The 21880-nt window shown below is 42.4% G+C and overlaps 1 protein-coding gene across 2 annotated transcripts; it reads right to left on the reverse strand.

The window, feature by feature from the left end:
• Positions 1-839: 839 nt before the first annotated feature.
• On the reverse strand, positions 840-19518 carry tpm3 (tropomyosin 3; the record flags this gene model as incomplete). 2 transcript variants are annotated; one of them, XM_084455600.1, is made up of 9 exons in its annotated part: positions 840-2142; positions 5431-5500; positions 5918-5980; positions 8306-8381; positions 9199-9269; positions 9681-9798; positions 11757-11890; positions 18225-18350; positions 19405-19518. In XM_084455600.1, 9 exons carry the CDS (start codon positions 19516-19518, stop codon positions 2060-2062), a joined length of 855 nt encoding a protein of 284 aa, XP_084311726.1. In that variant the 3' UTR covers positions 840-2059. The 2 variants fall into 2 exon arrangements, with proteins under 2 accessions (XP_084311726.1, XP_084311727.1); XM_084455601.1 differs by lacking the exons at positions 18225-18350; positions 19405-19518 and adding an exon at positions 13137-13757.
• Positions 19519-21880: the final 2362 nt, after the last annotated feature.

A 21880-nucleotide genomic window follows, 5' to 3' on the forward strand; every position in this document is an offset into this window, starting at 1 on the left:
AAGGAGCATCATGTACAAAAGCAGCTCTACCAAGTTCAGAATGCACTCGAGGAACAAGCCGGTCGTTTAATCGGGTCTGGTAGGTACCAACGCTCCAGTCCAACAGAGATGAGATGTATGGTGAAAGTTAACCAATAATGGCTTTGAAAATAACCAAATACCAGTGATAGTTACGGCTAACAGAGAGGAGACCAGCCTACCTTATCATAGAGAACACAGTGGTGGGTGTCAGAACTATCACCCGTAATAAATCTCAGGGCGTAATGGTAGACAGAGTCTAGGGGTTTCAGGGTAGTCAAAGAAGCATGTCTATAGATTGTGTCACCATAGTCTAATACTGATAAAAAGACAGCTTGAACAATTCTCTTCGTGCTGAACATAGGAAAGCTAGAACGGTTTCTGTACTGGAAGCTTATTTTCTGCCGCAGCTTAGAGACTAAACTGTCTACATGAAACTTGAAAGAGAATTTATCATCCAGTCACAAACCAAGATATTTGTAGAAGAGCCATTAGCCGTTAATAAAGGGAGCCTGTCAATCAGTAATCCAGGCTCTAGAAAACAACAAAAACACTTGTTTACTCGGGTAAGGGTATCTCAAAAACGAAAACCCTTTTTGAGGACTTGTCGCTAGACCTATAAGCCAGATAATAATGATAATAATAAACTTTAATAATAAACAATATTTGTATAATCCAGGGATTGATGATTTTAGTCTATTTAAAAAAAAAAAAAAGTGTGTGTGGGGGGGGGGTTCCAGCACTATGGCAATATGTGAGTGAGTGTATCCATCAGCTTCAATGAAGAGACATGGTAGTTTGTATAACAGTATAAATCATGGTCTTTATTATTTAAAAAAAATCATTACAAAGGAATGAGACAGTAACGGTAAGTGATTATATATCTATCTCTGGTGAGTTTTCCAGTTCAAACAATGTGTTCCTTTCTTTTTAAGTGTAATTTTTCCCTATCCACTGTTGAAGATTTTCACATGGATCTGTATTTCCCATTGTACCCTGCCTTTTAACATAGCAGTACTGTTGCTTTTGATTAGTGACTAAGACCAAGCAGTCCACTTAACCCTCCACTTTTGATGTTGCAGGTAAAATGATTACCATGTCTGGCCAAAACAAATTCTGAAACATGGACCCATAAAAATCCTCACCATCAGTGATTCTACTTAAGGAGAGGGCAAGAGTTAGTGTATCATACGAGTGCAGCGTTTGGTTACAGTGACTATGGGTGCAATAGGAGAAAAATACAAAAGCAAAAACATGTACATAAAGACGCCCCTTAAAGGAGGGGGGAAAACCAACAAGGTCATGGATCGTCGCGTGTGGTTTTGGTCCCAAAATACATTGGTGTAAAATCAAAGGAATGTGTGCAGTGAAAGACCTAATTCCTTTTATGCCCCAAGCCTGGTGATCTTAATCAATATCATCAAAAAGTTAACAGCTCCACAAAACCCTGCAGTAAAAAATGGTTTCATTCTTATAGTAAATTTTCGCCAGTCATTTTAGATCTGAATGGGTTAAGGCCAAGGGACTGAAATGGAATTGGGTCAAGTGACAACAAGCTGGTGATGATATAGTAGTGTAGGGGGTGTTGAGCAGGGAGTGTTGAGTCGTTCATTCTGTATAGAAAAGCATGTGCCAGATTTCCCAGATTTGTTTAGCAAAGGTTGGTCACTCCACATGGATTTGTCTCCAGTGGATAAGTAGACTGCAATCTCAACAAGGAAGCACACTTGGCAATGCTGGCCACATTTAAGAAGCTTCAACTGACGTCGAACAGTGGAACAAGAAAAACGACAGCCAGTGAGTTTCATAAGGGGCTACACTTGGGAAGTTCAGACAGTGGAACAGATGTTTCATAGTGGTTTTTGGCACCCTCTAGAGGAGCATGAGGGTTAACGAAGTCAGACTGGCACACCATTATATGCTCTGGTGGAAGAAAGGATGAGGAAGTCAGTGAAAAGAGAGAGGTCAGGGAGGGTAGAGGGAAAGCAGACAGGGTGGGGGGGGGTTAGAGTGAATGTGTAGAGGGACTTGGGGGGGATCCTCAGAAGCTGTTGAGCTCCATCAGGGTTTGGTCCAGGGTGGCATGCAGATCCACGTTCTCCTTCTTGGCGGTGACCAGCTTGTCTGTGAGGGGACGGAAAGAAAAATACGACATCAGGTTGTTCTATCCATCATGTGAAATAGCTGTATACAGTGTTGCAAAAATCTAAAGAATAGAACAATCAGAAGGAGAATCAGAGAAGCAAAGCATTTGAGGCAAAGAAAGAAAAAACGGGTAGCAAAGAAGTATGGGCAGTCAATTTACCTGTGCATGGAAGCCATGACAGAAGATGAAGTGACCCTTAGAAAGGATGGTAGGATGTGTGCCGTCCCAGACATTGAAACACTACTAACGCATTCTTGAGGCCACTTTGATGTGGAGAGACTACACAAGTTTCACTTAAAAATAGAAGACTTCTTCTTTGCACTACATACTCTGAAAAACCTGAACAAAAGAGGCCATTTACCTTGCGAAAAACTGAGCAAGCTACTTTAAAAAAGTACTTACTTACAAGCAGTATTGTGAATATAGGTCTTGTGGATATAGAAATATAAACACAATGATAGACGTATGCCAAAAATCTACATTCTGTGAGTCAGACTATGGTGAGGTGTACGCGCGCGCACACACACACACACACACACACACACACACGTCTGATAGGAGAGTAACATGGCAGTGGTGTCAACCGATGACTAATGTGCTGCTGTGCTGAGCTCCACAACTCAGACACACCATGTCCTCTATTGCTGCCATCTACTTAAGACATGCACCACGCATTTACCTCACTACGGGTTGATTGATTGATGTCATCTAGGTACCAGTCCGAAATGTTTAACATAATGAAGTAGATTAAAGGATTTAATCTCCCTTGAGTGAGTATAGAATAGAGCAGAGAATTGAAACTATTTTATCCCAGCTAGCAAATTGTTATTGTTCCCACCCGTTACCTGGCTGTGAGAAGTGTGAACAGCTCTGAATTTTTGAGGCACCTTTTCTCTGCCAAGTGATTTCAGGTTCACAGAAGCTTATCTTCAAATATGTGCATGTTTCAATGCATGGCACGTCATTTGAAAGCTTACAATTTACACTTTCATAATCTGTAAAAAAAAAAAAAATGGCTGTGGCTCAGGGGATAGAACGGGTCGTCCAATGATTGTAGGGTCAGCGGTTCGAATCCCGACTCCTCCTGTCCACATGCCTAAGTGTCTTTGGACAAGACATTGAACCCCAAAATGCTCCCAATGCGCAAGCTAGCACCTTGCATGGCTACTGCTGTCATTGGTGTGTGAATGGGTGAATGAGAGACCACTGTAAAGCACTTTGGATAAAAGCACTATATAAGTGCAGTCCATTTACTATATAGTGTTCAGCAATGGTAACATTGTAAGCGCCATGGTTGGAGGGTATTTGATTTTGCATTTCAGATGTTTTAATCAAAGTACCCTGATATATCTATCCTCACACAGGAACAGGAAAAGAAGACGGGAGACACAAGCAAAATCACTTGTTTTTTTCCCTTCTGTTTGTTCAACAATTGCAAAGAATTACAAGTGTAGACGAGACCAACAAAAGTAAAGGCAGGAAATAATACAGAGAATGAGAAAGTAAGAGGGAGAACAGTGAGGAGGGGGTGGACAGGCTTGAGCACCGTGAACACAGCGCCACCCAGAGGGAGAACAGTGAGGAGGGGGTGGACAGGCTTGAGCACCGTGAACACAGCGCCACCCAGAGGGAGAACAGTGAGGAGGGGGTGGACAGGCTTGAGCACCGTGAACACAGCGCCACCCAGAGGGAGAACAGTGAGGAGGGGGTGGACAGGCTTGAGCACCGTGAACACAGCGCCACCCAGAGGGAGAACAGACGTGTCCAGGAGAAGGACAACCAGCGAACAGAGGGGATGTCTGCAAACAAAAGTTGGACAGAAGTGACAGAGAAAGAAAGTGCACAAGTAAAAAGATAAAAGAAAAGGATTGAACAAATACATAAGGAATGAGCTAAGAGAGATTGTAGCCTATATAGCACAGAGGGGAGAAGAGATAGCTGCACAACCACGATGTTCAGGAGGATCGAGTGGAAATTCTTGAACCCACAATTGGGGACGAGCAACCAGGTTTCCAGACATTTATCTGAAAGTACAGAGAGGTTGAATAACTAACTAAAGCTTTCCAAATGTTTGATATTTTAATATTATATATAATTGGGCATTGGGGATTATGTTAGTTACTGCTATGATTACTGATTTTTTAATTTTAATTTTATATAGAAAATGAAGTGGGAAGCCACTATATAATGCAAAAACTATTATTTATTAACTAAATAAATATGCACCCTTTAGGCTACAGTGTTCTCGGTAGGCTTTAGAACACACACAGGCTAATTAGTACATGCAGCAGACTAGTACGCTTGCAACGCATTTCGAGTACTAAACTCTTCTTCGGGCATTCACATTCTTTTAAACATTCTTTTCTGTAACAAAATACTAAACTACAAAACAAAGGATTAAGTTAATGCTTTTCTAACTTTACATCTGCTTAAGTTTACATTTTATGTTTCATAAAGACCTGTCAATTCACTGCAAAAAATCTCAAAACTGCTCGGGATGCACATCAAATTGTTATGACTCGCAATTAGTGCTAGGTTAGACTTCCAAGTGCAATTGTCCCTGCATGCCTACCGCCTGCCACCCCCCCCCCCCCTCCCCACCACACACACACACACACACACAAAGCCTGTATTTACATGGAGGTCATGTCATTGAGGGCGTGGTCCAACTCCTCGCTAATGGCCTTGTACTTCAGTTTCTGTGCGTAAAGCTCATCTGTGGGCGCATCGACAACACAGCCATAGACAGAGGGGACAGGTAGCAAGAGACGAGGAAAATAGAATACATGAGAAAACAGAGGAAGTAGGGAAGTGAGAGGAAATCATTCAGGATGGAAAGCAGAGCCCAACTGAATTAGCGTCTGATTAACCTTCAACATTGGTTGATTTGTACATTTTTATGCAAAACTAGTTCTGGTCGGTATATCATATAGGATGTTTGTGTTATTTTGATAGTAATTTGTTCAAAATTAGAAGTAGAATAAATTTAGAATTTTCACTTTTTGTATTCCATTTCAAGCACCGTCCATGCAGGAAAATGTCTCTAATTCATTCCAGCTCTAGATCTGTATGTATCCGAATTTAAATATGGGAAACTGCAACGGAGCCAAATGGCATATCTGTTGGGCTCTGATAGAAAGCGGGAGGGATGTGATAGGAGATGATGGAGGGATGTGATAGGAGATGATGGAGGGATGTGATAGGAGATGATGGGAGTCTCAGAGGGATGTGATAGGAGATGATGGGAGTCTCAGACTCTATCATACCCTCAAGGTCATCAATGGTCTTCTCAAGCTTCGCCACAGATCTCTCTGCAAACTCGGCACGGGTCTCAGCCTAGGACCACACGTCACATACAAAAGGGATTCAATCAACCAAGACCAACCAAGTACCAAACAATGGGCCTCACCTGATAACAGACTACAGTATACAAATGCACGGATCCAGTCTAAACACAGATGTTTCAACCAGGGCTTAACTAAATTATTTTTGAATTGGATCGTTCTGATGGAGCAGAACCAATATTTTAACGTTTCTGTTCTTCTTCTTCGGTTAGAACAAAATAAAATACCGATTAATAGTTATTTTTTTCAATACATGTGACTGGTCACGTTATCGAGTTTGTGTTAAAAGAAAAAATAACTAGCGAATATGGTGGATATGATGATCTCAGGGAATGAATAAGCTTCAGAATATAGGACAGCATTAAAATAGAGAAAACACTTCATAGTTGATACAGCACTTCTGTCTCACCTCTTTGAGCTTGTCGGTCAGGATCTTGATCTCTTCCTCATACTTGTCCTCCTTCTGGGAGTACTGTAGTAAAGAGAGTACTGTAGTAAAGAGAACTGACACACACACACACACACATCCCAACGACCTTTACAGTCATTTGTAACCCGACACTTATTTCTAGAGGGGTTCTGTACTAGCATTAGCATAGTTCATGAACACAACGTGAAAGACCAGTTAAATGGTTTTATTAGCTCCACAGATTTGCTTTTCTTGGTTGGGTCAAATTAAAGATTCTATATGACAGTTGTACACCCCTCACCTACACCCATTTCTGTTCAGAGCACGCACACCGACGTTCACACCACGTTTTGAGCAGATCTGGACTTGCATATGCAGGAATTCAATCAGAGATCATACAACCGATAGCAGTGTGTATCCATGTATTTCACTCCAGGCTTGCGTTCATCATCTACCACCCGTTCGACAGACACTCCACCACACACAAAGTATGAAACGCTTCATGCATACTTATACACCAAAAAGTGTTAAGACTTAAACCGAGCACAGTGTTTACCCATGCAAGTCTTTGGTTCAATTACAAGATGGTTAATCATATTAATACTTCATCCAGTTGTGACCTTTCTAGAAACGATAAAGGAAGGCTGAAAAGGGCACTGGTGACAAGGCTGGGTGGCGGCTCACGGGCCATTAGTGGTTCCTCTCCAGATTGGATTAGAGGTAAATGCCACGGGCTCATCAACTACCCAGATAATTAACCCTGGTTGGGCTGCCCAAGGCATCTTCACATGGTGGCAGCTCACTCAGATCCAGGGAAAGTCAAACAGAACCTAAACAAATGCTTATACCTCATCAGTTACATGCAAAAAACATGTACTCCCTCAATAGCACAATACATATAAACCAAATGTCTTTCAAAATTAAACACACTTACAGGCGACATGCTGGTTTTAACATGCAAGTAAACGCCTGTTTTTACCCACTCACACACACACCACCCTACCTTCTCTGCCTGGGCTTCCAGAGACTTAAGGTTATTGGTGACGTTTTTCAGCTCCTCCTCCAGTTCAGCACATTTACTGGAAGTGGGGAGGCCGCCGTGCCATGAGTGTGTTTGTTCCACGAGACGGAGGAGAAGAGAGAGACGGAGGAAAAGGGAGAGACAGATGGCAGAGAGGGCGAATGGCCAGAGAGTGGCGGGGCAGTGAGAGAAGGAGAAGAGCAATAGCAGCAGAGATGAGACGTCAACAATAAGGTCGAGACATTTATGGTCATCGGGGAGGAAGACTGAGCCAGAGTGTGTAGTTAGAATCTGGAAACCAGAATTGAACTAAACAAATGAGTGATTTGTTGTGACGACAGGTTTGGATTCATTCAAATGTGAGACTTACCAATGCTTGGAAAGTGTGTGTTAAAAGGACGCATGCTTTCGAAAGGATATGCGCTCATTCTTTTAAGTCTAAACATATCGCAGCACCTTCATGTGCTGTATAATCCAAGTAGCCCGGCAAGGGTTACAACGATGGACACTGATCTCGGTGCAACACTAGGGTTGACACATTAATACCACTGGAAATTCATGCCAGCATGCCATGGTTGAATAAGACTCTAAACCACAGTAGATGTTGGTACATTGAGTCGGCTGCGCTGGTTTCCATGCAGAGTGAGTGAGACAGGAGCAAGGTCAAGGGAGACGAGTGATTCAGAGGGAGATGCAGGGCAGGCAGAGGGAAAAAGAGGTGGGGGTTGGAACGTTGTCGGAAGAGCGCCATCCTTTTGTCTCCATGGCGTGAATCCAATGTCTTTTCTCACGCACTCAGTCCCGCACACATTCAAACAAAATGCTCTCCCTTTAACTCCCTTCATATTCCAGAGACATGTCCAACTCTGCAACTGCCTAGTCAAGTATTTTGTTATTCAGTTCCAGGGGCGTACCCAGAATAGCGAATGAAGCCATAACTTTAGCACCTTTTCAAGTCTTATCCTACCAATATAAGAACTGTAGCTTTCCTTATCCCTGGTACCTTAAGACTGGTCTCTGTAACTAGAGGTCAAGGAAGAATTTTACAGCTCACTTTTTCGATCCTTGGGTGAACCGTTTTTTTTTGCTTCCCTCTGGAAAATGTAGGGGTAGGATCTATGTCCATCCCTGCATTGCTCTCTGTAAAGTGCATTGTGTTACCTTTGTGTATGAAATAAACTATTCGAATAAAGTTTGATTTGCGGTTAACTGCCCTGGATTACAGACATACACCAAGGCTAATGCTTTCACATTGCTAAGATCTTACCACGTTGATAAACCAAAGAACGCAATAACTAATGTCCACCTACTCAGGTGATTAATATAAACATATCCTAGAGCATTTTCCACAGACGCAAACACTCTACCTTGTCCTCAGAGGCCTGCAGGGTCTTCAGAGATTGGTCAAATCCCCTCAGCTCCTCATCCAGTGCCTTGGCTTTGCTGTTAGTGTCGGGCCAGGAAGGGGGAGGGGTCAGGGACCATCATGCCGAGCGGGGGGGTGGGAGAGGGGGGGTGGGTTCGGTAGGAGGGTCGAGGTGGGTCATGCGTGGAATTTAGGTCGGACCCCCACATACATGCACACACAGAACAGGAGGGGGGAGGAGGGCAGTTTTCATTAGGAAACAGAACCATTGTTATGCAAACGTTATGCAAACGTTATGCTCAACTTTACTCATGATCGTGGGAAGACTGTGGATGGGGCCGTGTTGGGGTGATATGGGGGGTGGGCATGAGGAGCATGGATGGGAGTGGTATAATGGAGCAGATAGAGAGATCATTCAGATTCGATTCATGAATCCCAAAATCAATCTTGTATTTAATGAATGAATGAAGGAATGAATAGTTCATTAATTCATTCAATGATTCATTCATTCATTCATTTTTGGAAATCAGTATCGATACCCAGCCCTAGTATTGATGTGTTGCATAAATTGGCAGTCATGTAATTAAGGTTACAGCTAAAAAAACAGGTTTTTAGTAACACTAACCGAATCGATATTGAATCGAATCGTGATAATCGATTCTGAATCGGAATCGAATCGATTCTTGAAATTCGAATCGATACCCAGACCTATTCATGTCCCCATAATGTATGTAAAGTAAGTATGTGTTGACACTGTCTGGCTTACAGAAAATCTTAATAGGATACAGTGCATCTCAGTGGTGGTGTTATTAGGTACAAAAGTACAATGTCTGAGCAATAGTGATAATAATACACACGCGTGCTGGGCAGCAACTCAACCGCATGGATACTTACGCCTCGGCAAGCTCCGCCCTCTCCTCTGTGCGCTCCAGATCGCCCTCAATGATCACCAGCTTACGAGCCACCTGTAGAGACCGTCAGAGAGACGCGTTAGAGAGGTCATCCACATCAAGACATGAGCTCAGTGATTGAGGCTAGATGCAGACTATTTCCGCAAACTGTGTTCATGGCTGTTACACACATGGGTACGCATACAAATATCTCCCCTCGAACCACCTGCGCTGCTCTGGGAGAGTGATTTGCCCCATCACAACATCTGGTGACAATGTGTGTGTGTGTGTGTGTGTGTAATACTGACGAGGTCTTTACCTTCCTTCAGAAATGTTGCTCAACATGTCTCGACATACCCAAGGCGACTTTCAGAGCATTCCACTGTAATGTGTCCTCATGTGTGTCTCAGGTTGCAGGATGTGTGTGTGTGTGTGTGTGTGTGTGTGTGTGTGTGTGTGTGTGCATGTTTGTGCGTGTGTGCTGACCTCCTCATATTTGCGGTCGGCCTCCTCAGCGATGTGTTTGGCCTCCTTCAGCTGGATCTCCTGCAGCTCCATCTTCTCCTCGTCCTTCAGAGCCCTGTTCTCAATCACCTTCATGCCCCTGAAACACACACACGCACACACATACACGATAAGTATCTGTGACTATCAAATGCTTCAATTTCATAAATTATATGTATACCATCCTGAATCTGGCACTGCCATAACTATGACATGTATTCCCAGATCTACACCCATGCTCAGTTTAACACTTGCCATTTTCAGACCATTGGTATCCATCTAGCATTTGGCGTATTCCTAATGTATTGTGGCAGCAATGCACAGCATCTGTCAGATTAACAGGCAGATGGAAATGCCTTGATCCAATCAACCAAATCAATAAAAGCTTTAACTATGTGGAAAAAGTGAGGAAGACCACTCAGCCGTGGTGTAATACACATCCTTCAACAATGTACAACAGGCGCTGGGCCAGTGACTCACGTTACCAGAGATAACAAGCCCACACACCTTCACTGCTCCCAAGTGGGTGAGTTTCCTGTCCAGCATCAAACTGAAACAGTTTCATCATACGGAGAGCAAGACCACTCTAGTCAAAACATTTAGTCATTGGCTAAGAGAGCATCCATGTCCTTTTACAGTGATAGGGTGTGTGACGATTATTTCTATTTGGATAGAATCTGAAATACAAAAAAAGGACATGTAGGGGATGGTCACTAATTAAGCTGACCATTTTTACTTTGTACTTCGATACAGAGCTCTAGAATTAAGACTTAAGCAGTCAGCTGTAGTACTGCAATAGGTATGTGTAGAGGTTAGGTAGTGATTTAATACCTTTGACCTCTCAACCTAACAATTTGTAACTACAACACCAAGTTAACCCCCCCATTGAGGTGAGCACTCCTGAGTGTGTACAACTAGTACAAACAAGTACAACTAGTACAAACAAGTACAACTAGTACAAAGCCCATTCAAAATGCACTTACCATGACATAGTTACGTCGACCATAAATGTATATATTAGGGCTGTCAATCGATTAAAAAATGGAATCGAGTTAATCCCAATAATGATAACCAATCACAAGTTTAAAATATTAGCATGTACTTGAAGGGGAAATGAAACAAATAGCCTACATTTTGTTAGAATAAATGCATGACAAAGTGTTTAATAGCCTGACATTCAGATTCAGGGGCTGAAGCCAGGCTAAGTGGAGGAATCAAGAGTTGTTATTGTTTACGCACGTGTTTCCATGGTGAATTGCTGCATGTGAAACACAGTGTGCAGTAAATGCATTTGAAATTACAGGAGGAAGTAGGGGTCAAATTTGGTCATATGATTAATTATTTCTAATTGGTTAAAAGTTTCCAGATCAATCACAAGCATTAATGCTGACAGCCATGATATATATAATTATTCAAAAAAATAAATAAATTATACATCGATACAGTATCATGGATATAAATATTTTAATGCACAGCCCTAATGTAAACTATACAGCACCATAAGGCACTTGTCCACTATTTACTGAAATATCCAAATAAATCCCCCATGGAAAACATTAGCCGTTTTCACAGTGTTGTTGCCAAGACGGACAGTCTGCCTGTATCAGCTGCTGCTAACATGTAGGTGTTGTAGTTAGCGAGCTAGCAAGCCATGTTAAGACACTGATGGATAAACATGGTGACACAGCACCCTCTGGCTGCACTTCCACGGGTCCTTCCCTGGAACAGACTTCCTGAGACTGCTGACCCAAACAACTTCACACGCATACATGCACATCCTTGGGTCCTGAGCGGTACACCTGTTGCATAACAATTTCATCGTCAAAGATGCCCAGTTGTCGAGCAAATTGGGACGCAGGCACGCACGCATGGACAGACTTCCTGCCTTCATTAGGGAGACGCACTGACGTGAGTGATTATTTTAGTGGGTGTGCTTGTCAGGTACACATACCTTTACGTGGACACTAAGTGTTAAGTCACTTGCTGTCCTCCAAAGACTATGGCTTTCCTGACAGGGTGTGACGCGTGTGCCCCTGTTGGAATCAGTCCATCACTGACCTCTCACTCTCGTCTGCAGCTTTCTCTGCCTCCTCCAGCTTCTGCAGCGCTGTGGCCAGCCTCTCCTGGGCCCTGTCCAGCTCCTCCTCCACCAGCTGGATACGCCTGTTCAGGGAGGCCACCTCAGCCTCTGCCTGTCCACCAGAGAAGGGTTAACCAAGTTTAAATACATCACAAAACACACAGAAATACCTGCTGAAACACAGTTCTGGATGGGCGTTCTTTGACTCATTGATTTATTAATTTACCACCACCAACTGGCTGAAAGCCAATCCATACCGTCCATGCAAATGTGTTTTGCAAATAAACAGCTACAACATTTCTCATTTTTTAACGAGGCCTACATCCTCCTTTTTAGACTGACGATATCATCCACATCTTGAAGAACAACTGTTCTGGTCTAACAATGAATGTAGGTAGACTGAAGATAAATGAGTGGAAGGAACTGAGAGATGGCCATAGATGGGCAGAGGGATGGGAACATTGAGAGACACATGCGCGCGCGCACACACACACACACACACACACACAATCTCACTCAATATTAAGACATGAAAATAAGTATAGTTTCATAAATTACTTCAGAATGGTACACATAGGCCTACTCACTATTTCATTTAACGATTGTTAAACCAATGAAGGTGATCTGAAGCTAAAGGTAACTCATTCACTAAATATCTGAGGTATTTCAGTGGTAGCAAAAAATACAGTGTCATGGTAGCAAAAAAGGTGTGACAGTGAAAAAACTGAAATGAACAAGTTAGTGAGTTTCAAGACTGCCAATCTGACCATAATAAAAAAAACAAAAAAAAAAACTGTAGGCCCACGTCACTGGCCCTCTTGTGTATTGTATATTGCCCGGTCACTCACTGCACTAATTGCATTGAATAAATGAGCTGCAGGCCAGCTGTGAGGCGTCATCCAGCCCATATACGGGCCCGGATGTAAGACTAGCCTACCCTCTCCTGACCCCGATGATTTCATCTGCAACTTTTGGGCTGTTTGAGTGAAAGATCTCCACCCAGTGTTACATAATAACAGATAGGACAGTGATCTAATTTGCTACAAAAAATACAGAATCGAAACACTTCAAGGCTTTATTAACATCAACACAAAAGCAGGTTAACATATAGAATGTGGATAACGGTTTGGTTAGGGCGTAGTGTAGGCTAGTCTAAAAGATAGCATGAATCACGGCCGGCGTCAAACTCACACAAAAAAGCTGCGACTAGAAACAATGAAGAGACGGAGGCTGTGCTACTTAACTAAGGAAGCAATGCATCAACGCACGAGGCGTGGAAACTAGCATTCTAAAGTTGAAACGTGAAAATCGACACAAAGTCGACACATGAATGTGGACTTCTCCACTGGTCATTTTACCTGTTCTCTTGATCTCTTTTCCTCCTCGACCTGTCTCTGGAGAATCTCTGCTCTCTCCTCGGCTTCATCTGCCTGTTGCTGTAAAACTTTGATCTTTCGCTTAACCGCGTCGATGCTGTTGGTTCCAGACATTTTCTTGTATTTGTGAAATAGGCCTCGTAAGAAAACTATTTGAATCAGCTCCTTTGAACTCTTGGCTTTAGCAGAGTTGTTCAGAAAGAAAATTGTAGCAACGCCCCGCCAATAACTCAAACGTATCCTTGCGTGGGACAGATATCTACGTTCTTTTCCCAAACAGTAGCCTATTCAATTACGCGCCTAGAATATCCTTTAGAATATATAGCCTGCTTTAAGCACGAAAATATTTACAGATTAGACCACTAAACTGGCAAAGGATGGTTGAAATAGCTTTTCTGCTGCTGTAGCCAGGAAGCACCAATCTGGACTTTTTTTCCCTCTCAGACGTGGCAGGCGCAGTCCTAATTCACGAGCTTCCGCTGTGGTAAAGGCAAAATGTTGCCTAATTTCGAGCCTGTTGATTTTGAGTTGTTCAAACAAATGAATTAAAAGTTTCTTTGTCCAGTCATGTCCAGTTTCTCCCAACCCTCTCTCCGTCTACAATAATCCCAAATCACTTTTCCCAGTTGACTCCCTTCTCTCCCTTTTTCAACCCACTTCCGCTTGCTCCACCCAGTCTTCTTGACACACAATGAACTGGAATGCTGACCCAGAATCTGCTCTGGAGCACGAGCTTGCCACTAAAAGAGGTCTAAAACTGATCCACTGTCAGCATTTTGGGGTACGACGTCTGCAACAGGAAAAGTTAACGCCTTCGTAACGTGTCAGCGCCAGGTAAAGTGACGTAAGTATGACAAATCACCTTCGCATTCCAAGCCACTCCCAAGGTGGCTGAGATATTAGCCAATCTCATGTAGGCAGTCGGCTACCTAAAATGAACTAGGCTACATAGCCTACACATTGGAGGTGATAGGCAATGGGTGGAATCGTTGCCCAACTTCAACAGATAAGCATTGCAACACACGTTAAACAGACTTAGCCTATTACACTAGGATATCGGCTTATCCTCTGCTAGATCACCATTCACCTCGGCATATTGTCCTGTCTCAGAAGTCAGGCTGTGTGTAAGGCTTGGACAGATGTAAATAATTGGTTATCATTAAGCCTAAGGATAAATGATGTTCCGAAATTTGATATTTCTCATAGACTGCCACAGATTTGTACCTAACCGTGCTCACCCCCCCCCCCCCCACACACACACACATCTATCACCTCACCGAATTTTTATTTCCAAATGATGCTGTCTTGGAGACATTGGTGCAACATGCCGCTACAAGAACCCTCCACCGCCAATCTAATTGCCTCAGTTATCACCCTTGTGAAATAAAGTAATGTCAAAACCTATCCGGGTTAATTTCCTTATAAATACATAAAAAAACATGAAATTTGAATGTGCTTTTTAGTTATTACACGCTGTCATTACACTGACAGCAATTATTTAGTTAGTTAGTGTTTAGTGGTAGTCTATTTCCTGTGCATGGAACAGCCTATTCTCTTTTTGTTGAAAAGACACCTGGGGCTGACTGTGATTGTTTCAAACAGGTCTGAGGATGCAGAGTTGAGAACTCCTGCTGAACTTACTACTTCTTTGCCCTCTCATCCTTTCCTTCAATCCATCACGTTGGGGACTATGGAACGTCCTCATGCATTTCCATATTTGAGCACTAGATGTCACTACAGACTACATTGTCACTTTATTAGTTTGGTCACACCTACTGTATCTTAGTGTTAAGTATGGGTTTCTGAGAACAAGGTGCTTCAAATATATTGATTATGTGAGTCTATACAACGATTGGCCTACTTTAAGTCGGTATTACTTCTGGTGATCAAAAATAAAGAAACCCATTGTTTACATTATGCTGGTGATCCACTCTTTAGTATTATTTTCATCTATGCGGTGATCTACCATGTAGATGTAGTCATTCTTTATGGTGCCCACCCACATCCATTGTATGACCTAAACGGTGGTAGAGCAATTATCAGACTTTCTCAAAAGTGCTAGTTTTGTCAACTTTTTGATCTGAACCATTGTATATGATCATAAGTAACCTTAAAACAGGGATAAACATGCATTTTCCCTTTACTACTCCTTTAAGTAACAAAGCAAAGCTAATACACAAAAGAGGGTTTCTGTTGTCACAAAACTAAGTCCTAAGAAAGCTCAGATCTGCTAGCTGTTGACAGGATGTGAACTGCTGCTAGGATAATATGATACAGTGTTAGCTGTCAAGATGTGCTGTGGGCTAAGTTGTGCCTTCAGCAGCAGATTACTGTATAACCCTTTTGGCAGGACTACAATTGGTTGCTGTATTAGCCATATGCTGTTGGCTAAGTGACCCTTTAGGAGAGCAGTCCGTTTGATTGAAAGTAATGGTCAGTAAATTCATGTGAGAAGACTGAGCTGAGAAGGAAGTATGAACATTCGATGGAAAAAATATTCTGTCTGCAACAAAATTGTCCATAAAGAGGATAACTATGAGGCTAAATCCACACACAAAATTGTAGGTGGTCCAGACCATTTTGAGTAGGATTGTTCAAATGACTTGAACTCTAAAAGGCACCACAACCTTGAAAAGGACACACACACACACACACACACACACACACGCACACACACGCACACACACACACACACACACACACACACACACACACACACACACACATTCAATTCTCAAGCAAGCACACATAATTTTTTGTAGAGGTCAAGTTACACTGCAGGAACAAAAAGCCTTTCGTCATCTCATCCACCCTGTTGCTTTTCACTGATCCAGTTTTCCCAATGGAACTATAACTCTAAGCAGGGGGAACTATTTAGGACTCGGTTGTCAGGCATGGGGCACTGTTACCGAGTTGACCCTAGTATGAATTACTGCTCTATAGGCCATAGGCACAAACACACGATCAACCAGTGGCCTTTGAAAAACACCCTTCAGCCTTAGTCTCATAACTTGATGGAAGTGGAACTGGAATTGTGTTTGTGATATCACTCTAGAGACTCCTCAAATGTGATGGCTCATGATAGATAGGTACATTACATCCTGGTCCTTTCCCAGACATGATCTGTACTCACAAGTGTACAGTATGCATACTGTAACTGTACACATACAAACACACACCACAGCACACACACAATCTTTGACGCGCGCGCACACACACACACACACACACACGCACCCATTTAAAATTACCCAGTAATTTCCTTTTTCAACCAGCTAGAAACCCTCCCTGATAATGCATGTGGGCTAGATGTTGAGTGACATATGATGACCGACAGCCCAACACAACCATCTTAATTATCCTCACTTTTTCTCTTTGTCTACTTATGTTACCTGTCTACTTGTATACCTGTCGATTGCTAGCATTATCTATTATCATTGTCATTATTGTTTATTTATTTACTTATTTACACCCCCCATGCTGGGATGCACTATGTGGGATTTTGTGGGGTGGGGTGGGGGGTGTGTGTCTGTGTTCTGAAAAATGGAAAAGTACTGTTTTTGTATATCTGTCATTTCTATCTTTCTCCAAATAAAAAGAAAGTAAAAAAAAAAAAAAGCAGAGATGTTGAATGTCACAGCATTTTCCCCATCCAGACATTATGTTGCCATCTATATTTTGAGCTACAGTCAACAAGAGGAACAAAAAAAGAGAGATAGACTACAAGAGAAGTAGCGCTCAAGTGTGGGAGTAAAAAAATGCCTCAACATTTTTTGAAAATAAGAAAATGTAAGCTGTAAGTTTTCCATCAATCTTTCTCGTTATCAACTGAGACACAGACATGGGCCTGTGGTCATGACTTCCAGGGCTTTGGGTGGAAGTCTCATACCATTTATCAAAAACACCCATATCGGCTCATACCCATAGCTTTTCTATCCTGTGAAATTCCTTGGACAAATCAGTAATGGAATTGAAAGATGCAGTGTCATAGTTATTTTTATTTATTAATTTATTAGCAATTGAATTCTATTGAAGGTAGAATCAAAACTCCGGAAACAAACCTGGCAAAATGTTCTGAGATAGAGTGAAAACGCCTCCTCCATTCCATGCTGTTTGCACATAATGAGCATGACCCTTGCTTTGTTTCTATTTTTCGATCGACGTCTCAGAAATGTGACGAATGTACACCCAAGCTAGCCAATTAAGTCCTTGTTGAAGTGAAACAGAGGAACAAAATCCAACAGATACTGTGGCCCTGAGGGACTGGAAGTTGTTTATTTTGTTTTGTTTTATTTTTTAGTCGTGCCTAAAATGGTAGCACCGTTAATCTTCTAGACGGTTGGCCTGAATGACATCATGTTCAGAAGAAGGAGATGAAAAGCGCAACAGCTGTGGGCTGAGTACCGGAGGGGAGGCGGAGAACGGGACAGGGAGGAGAAGAGGGCATCAGTCAGCCACCAGGCTTAACCTGGTGTGCTCTAAACATGGCGCCAGGCACCCGGACAGCACAGGGTGTGTGTGTGTGTGTGTGTGTGTGTGTGTGTGTGTGTGTGTGTGTGTGTGTGTGTGTGTGTGTTAGGAGGGGGGCTAGGAGTGTGGCCTATCATATGTAACATGACTATTTGTTTCGGAGAGCTTGCTAAATGGGTCTGTGCCCTGGCATGTGACCGGCCCATTCCCCACAAATGAGCAGCACTGTGACCAGACAGTGTTGTGGATCAGAAAATGCTTGATCTGAAAAGGCAGGGTGTGGCCTGGGGCTCCAGTTGTCTGTGGCATGCCTACTTAGACAACATGGGAGCTATTCATGGAGCAATGACTGAAACAAAATGGTGTTCCAGAGATGTTGCTGAGTGATGTCGCCGACCACAAACGCCACACGTTTCAACCCAGGTCGTGTGTCTTGTGAGAATTAAGCCGTGTGACAGATGAGCATCCAACTCGAGACATTTGTGCGACTCTGTACGTTTACACCTCTGAAGTGGAGTTTCCCTGATCTACATCATTTTCGAATCATAGTGGCGCCCTGCCTGTCCTCCCGCCCGCGTACTCATGGGTAATAATACTCACGTCTGCGGCCTTCTTGTCTGCCACTTCCAGTTTCTCCTGAGCATCCTTCAAGGCCTCGGAATACTTGTCCAACTCATCCTCAGTCCCCTTCAGCTTCTTCTGCATCTGCAGAAGCTCATCCTCGTGCTGATAGAGAGAGAGAGAGAGAGAGAGAGAGAGAGAGAGAGATGTGAGGAGCAAGATGGTTAGGGTTAGGAGGGCATGATGACAGGCAATAACGCAAGATAACAGATGAAAAGAGTGGACATATTTGGAGAGATGGTGGATAAAGAGAGAGAAATTAGGAGAGTAGGAGTGAGGTCCAGGGGGGGATAGAGAGAAGAGGATGTAGTTTTAAGCCCAAGGAGAGAACGGACTGCAGGGAGCATCAAGTACATAGCTATGTCCCTATATGTCCCTAAACTCATCATTCACCTACATTCAATATGGAGTTTATCCTCACTTGCCCTCCTCTCACAAGTCTCTCAAGGTGAACCCCCCCCCCTCCCTCCTTCATCCTCCTCTCCCCACCCCACTCAGACAGGTGGGCGGCTGAACACTATAAACACTTCCTGTGTTACGCGGGTGAGGGTATCCCCTATCGTCTTCCATCCTCACTCCATCCTCTCTCCTTTCAAAGTCTTTCCATGCAGAGATCACTTCACCTCTGGCCTAGAACACGAGCCTCCTGGCTTTTATCAGCCAAAGAAATAGCAGATGAAGTTTCCCTTGAGTTTAATTGGCAGGGCCCTGAGTTTTCCAAGTCTCTCTTCTCTTTCTTCTGGGAAAGGGTCATCTTTGGAGCAATAGTTGGACAGATAGTCTGACATTGACCTAGCCCTGAATGTCTCCATTATTGATGGTAACATTTGTGTTATATTCATCTGCAGAGGCTTATGAAACATTCTTTCTCTCTGGCTATTTTGTGTCAAATCAATTATTTCAGATTTGGGCATTTGACTGATCTCAATTTCCTCAGTCAATATTAGTTAATAACCATGACAAGCTGAGGGAAGCATCTCAATTACATATTTTTAGTAATTTCTTATGACAATCCTAAACACATCAATCTACAACCTATAATCCGGAGGCATCAGACCCATGAAAGCTTAGAAAACAACAAATTTGATTTGAACTTTCAACCCTACCCTCTTCACCCTATAAAAGTTGACCCCCATCATGGGAGCTATGTTTGGCCCACCTGCTTGCTCCTGTCCTCTGCTGCCTTCTTATCAGTCTCGGCCTGTTCAGCCTGGTCCAGAGCGTTCTCCTTATCCAGCTTCAGCATTAGCATCTTCTTCTTGATGGCTTCCATTTTGGCAAAGTTTTATTGGGCTTTCTAGGCAAATAAAAGAGCAAAGAAGATGCGAAGGAGAGAGAAAAGAGGAGAGAAAGAGTCTTAAGGAAGACAGTGGGATAGACTGAGCTGCAGGTAGAGACACAGGGAGGAGGGAGACAGAGAGGGACAGAGGGGAGACCAAACTCAGTCGAAGCAAGAGAGAGAGCATTTATATTGCAGAGAAAGTGTATGGCCACTCCCCATGAACAAGCTCCTCCTCTTTAAGACGTATGGCCACACCCATTTTCCAAGTGTCTCTAATCATAAAGCTGTCTGTACTCACAAATACTTTTCTTCCGGTCTGTCTTCTTTATCAGCATCAAACAGAGTCGTCAGTAAAACAGTTTCTGTTTATAGCCTGTCCATTTTTACATGAACTATGATCTTTTCCTCATATCTTTATGTCATATGGTTCTCTTTTCCTGCTCTATGGGCACTAAGGAACTAAATGAAATGAGAGACTAAAATGTTAAGTTAGAATTACAGCTGCAGCTCAGCACTGGGCCGGGCAAAACTGATTTCGCGGAGGAAAAGGAAGAAGGAGCAAGAGGAGGAGACAAATGACAAATACTTGAGGGTCTCTGCCCAGGCCCTAATTATTTTAAACTTCACACTTAAATTAAAAATATCTTCCAAATCATGTGTCCGATATCCACACTGTACAATGCCTGAGTAGGCATTAGCATGATCGCTCTGCATCACCCAGGGTTTGAACTCACCACCTTAGACAACAAGGGAAGGTCATGTTCTTGTTCAGCTACCCTACTGCCAAGTGAGAAGCTGGCAATTTGGCCTTTGCTTGGCCTCAAATCACACGAGGCATGTGGCAGCCTTCAAACTAGTGTCAAAAATGCACAGCGACAAATTCAAACCCCAACTGCCACTATATTTTTGTATGTATGTATGTATGTATGTATGTATGTATGTATGTATGTATGTATGTATGTATGTATGTATGTATGTATGTATGTATGTATGTATGTATGTATCTTGATTTTTTTTCTCCATATGAGAGCAATTGTTTGAGGGGGATGGGAATTCAAAATACTGTCAAAAAGTGTTGATGTATAATTCTGAAAAAAATGCACACTTTATCTACCGTGTTATGAATTTTTTTTTTTTTTTACCATGAACATTGGAGATTTATTGAGCAAAAATTTGCAGTGAATATGAGAGGAGAGCATGGCTGACTTTAGATAGCTCTAACTAAAAAATAGAAAGGATAAATGTCATCTTATTTACACTGTAGGAATCCTGGATGAACATTTTAGTTGGCCTAATAAATACTGTGATGGGAGTAAGTTGTGGGACTCTGGACTGAACCTGGATACAATGTGACTGAATTGATTGACTGAATAGATTGACTGAATTGATTGGGTTAAACACATGTTGGACTGATTAAGAGACATAAACAGACAAAACACTGGTCAGATGAAGAAATGCAATCAAGATAAAGAAACAGTAACTTCTACAAATTAGGAACAGACTGGCTTGATCTGGCTTGAGGCTTCACTAAGCATTTTACAACTAGAAGGTGACAAACTTACATATTTTAAAAATACAACAAAGAAACTATATTGTGATATATATACTCCCTAAGAACAAACTGTGCATAAAGGCTAATAGCTAAGCTAAATGAAACTATGGAGAAGTGTGCGTGAGGTAGAAGAGGAGGAAGAGGAGACTGATGACAAATACATGAGTCTGTCAGCAGAACTGCTCCGACCATAATTGAAAACATTAACATATCTTTAAAACCATGTCACACAGCACAATGAGTATGCATTCACATTTTTATTCTGCATCACCCTCAGTCATGATCTTTCTTGAGTTACTTACCAACTGAGATGCTTTCACACTATGATTTAAGCAATCAAGGGTTGCATGTAAATGTCACAGGTGTATGTAACATGAAGGTTTCAGCAGTTAACACAACATGTTTGTTAAAATAAAAGCACAAAAAATGCTAAATGCCACAGCTTATTTACACCATAGGAATCCTGGATAAACATTTTAGTAGGCCTATATACTGTGATAGGAATGAGTTGTGGGACTCTGGACTGAACATGGATTCACTGATTGACTAAAATGATTGACTGAATTGATTGACTGAATTGATTGGGTTAAACACATGTTGGACTGATTAAGAGACATAAGCAGACAAAACACTGGTCAGATGAAGAAATGCAAACAAGATAAAGAAACAGTTACTTCTACAAATTAGGAACAGACTGGCCTGATCTGGCTTGAGGCTTCACTAAGCATTTTCCAACTCTTTAAAATCATGTCACACATCATAATGAGCACAATGAGTATGCATTCACATTTTTATCCTGCA

Source organism: Borostomias antarcticus (genome assembly GCF_949987555.1).
Source record: "Borostomias antarcticus genome assembly, chromosome: 21".
NCBI classification, from domain to species: domain Eukaryota; kingdom Metazoa; phylum Chordata; class Actinopteri; order Stomiiformes; family Stomiidae; genus Borostomias; species Borostomias antarcticus.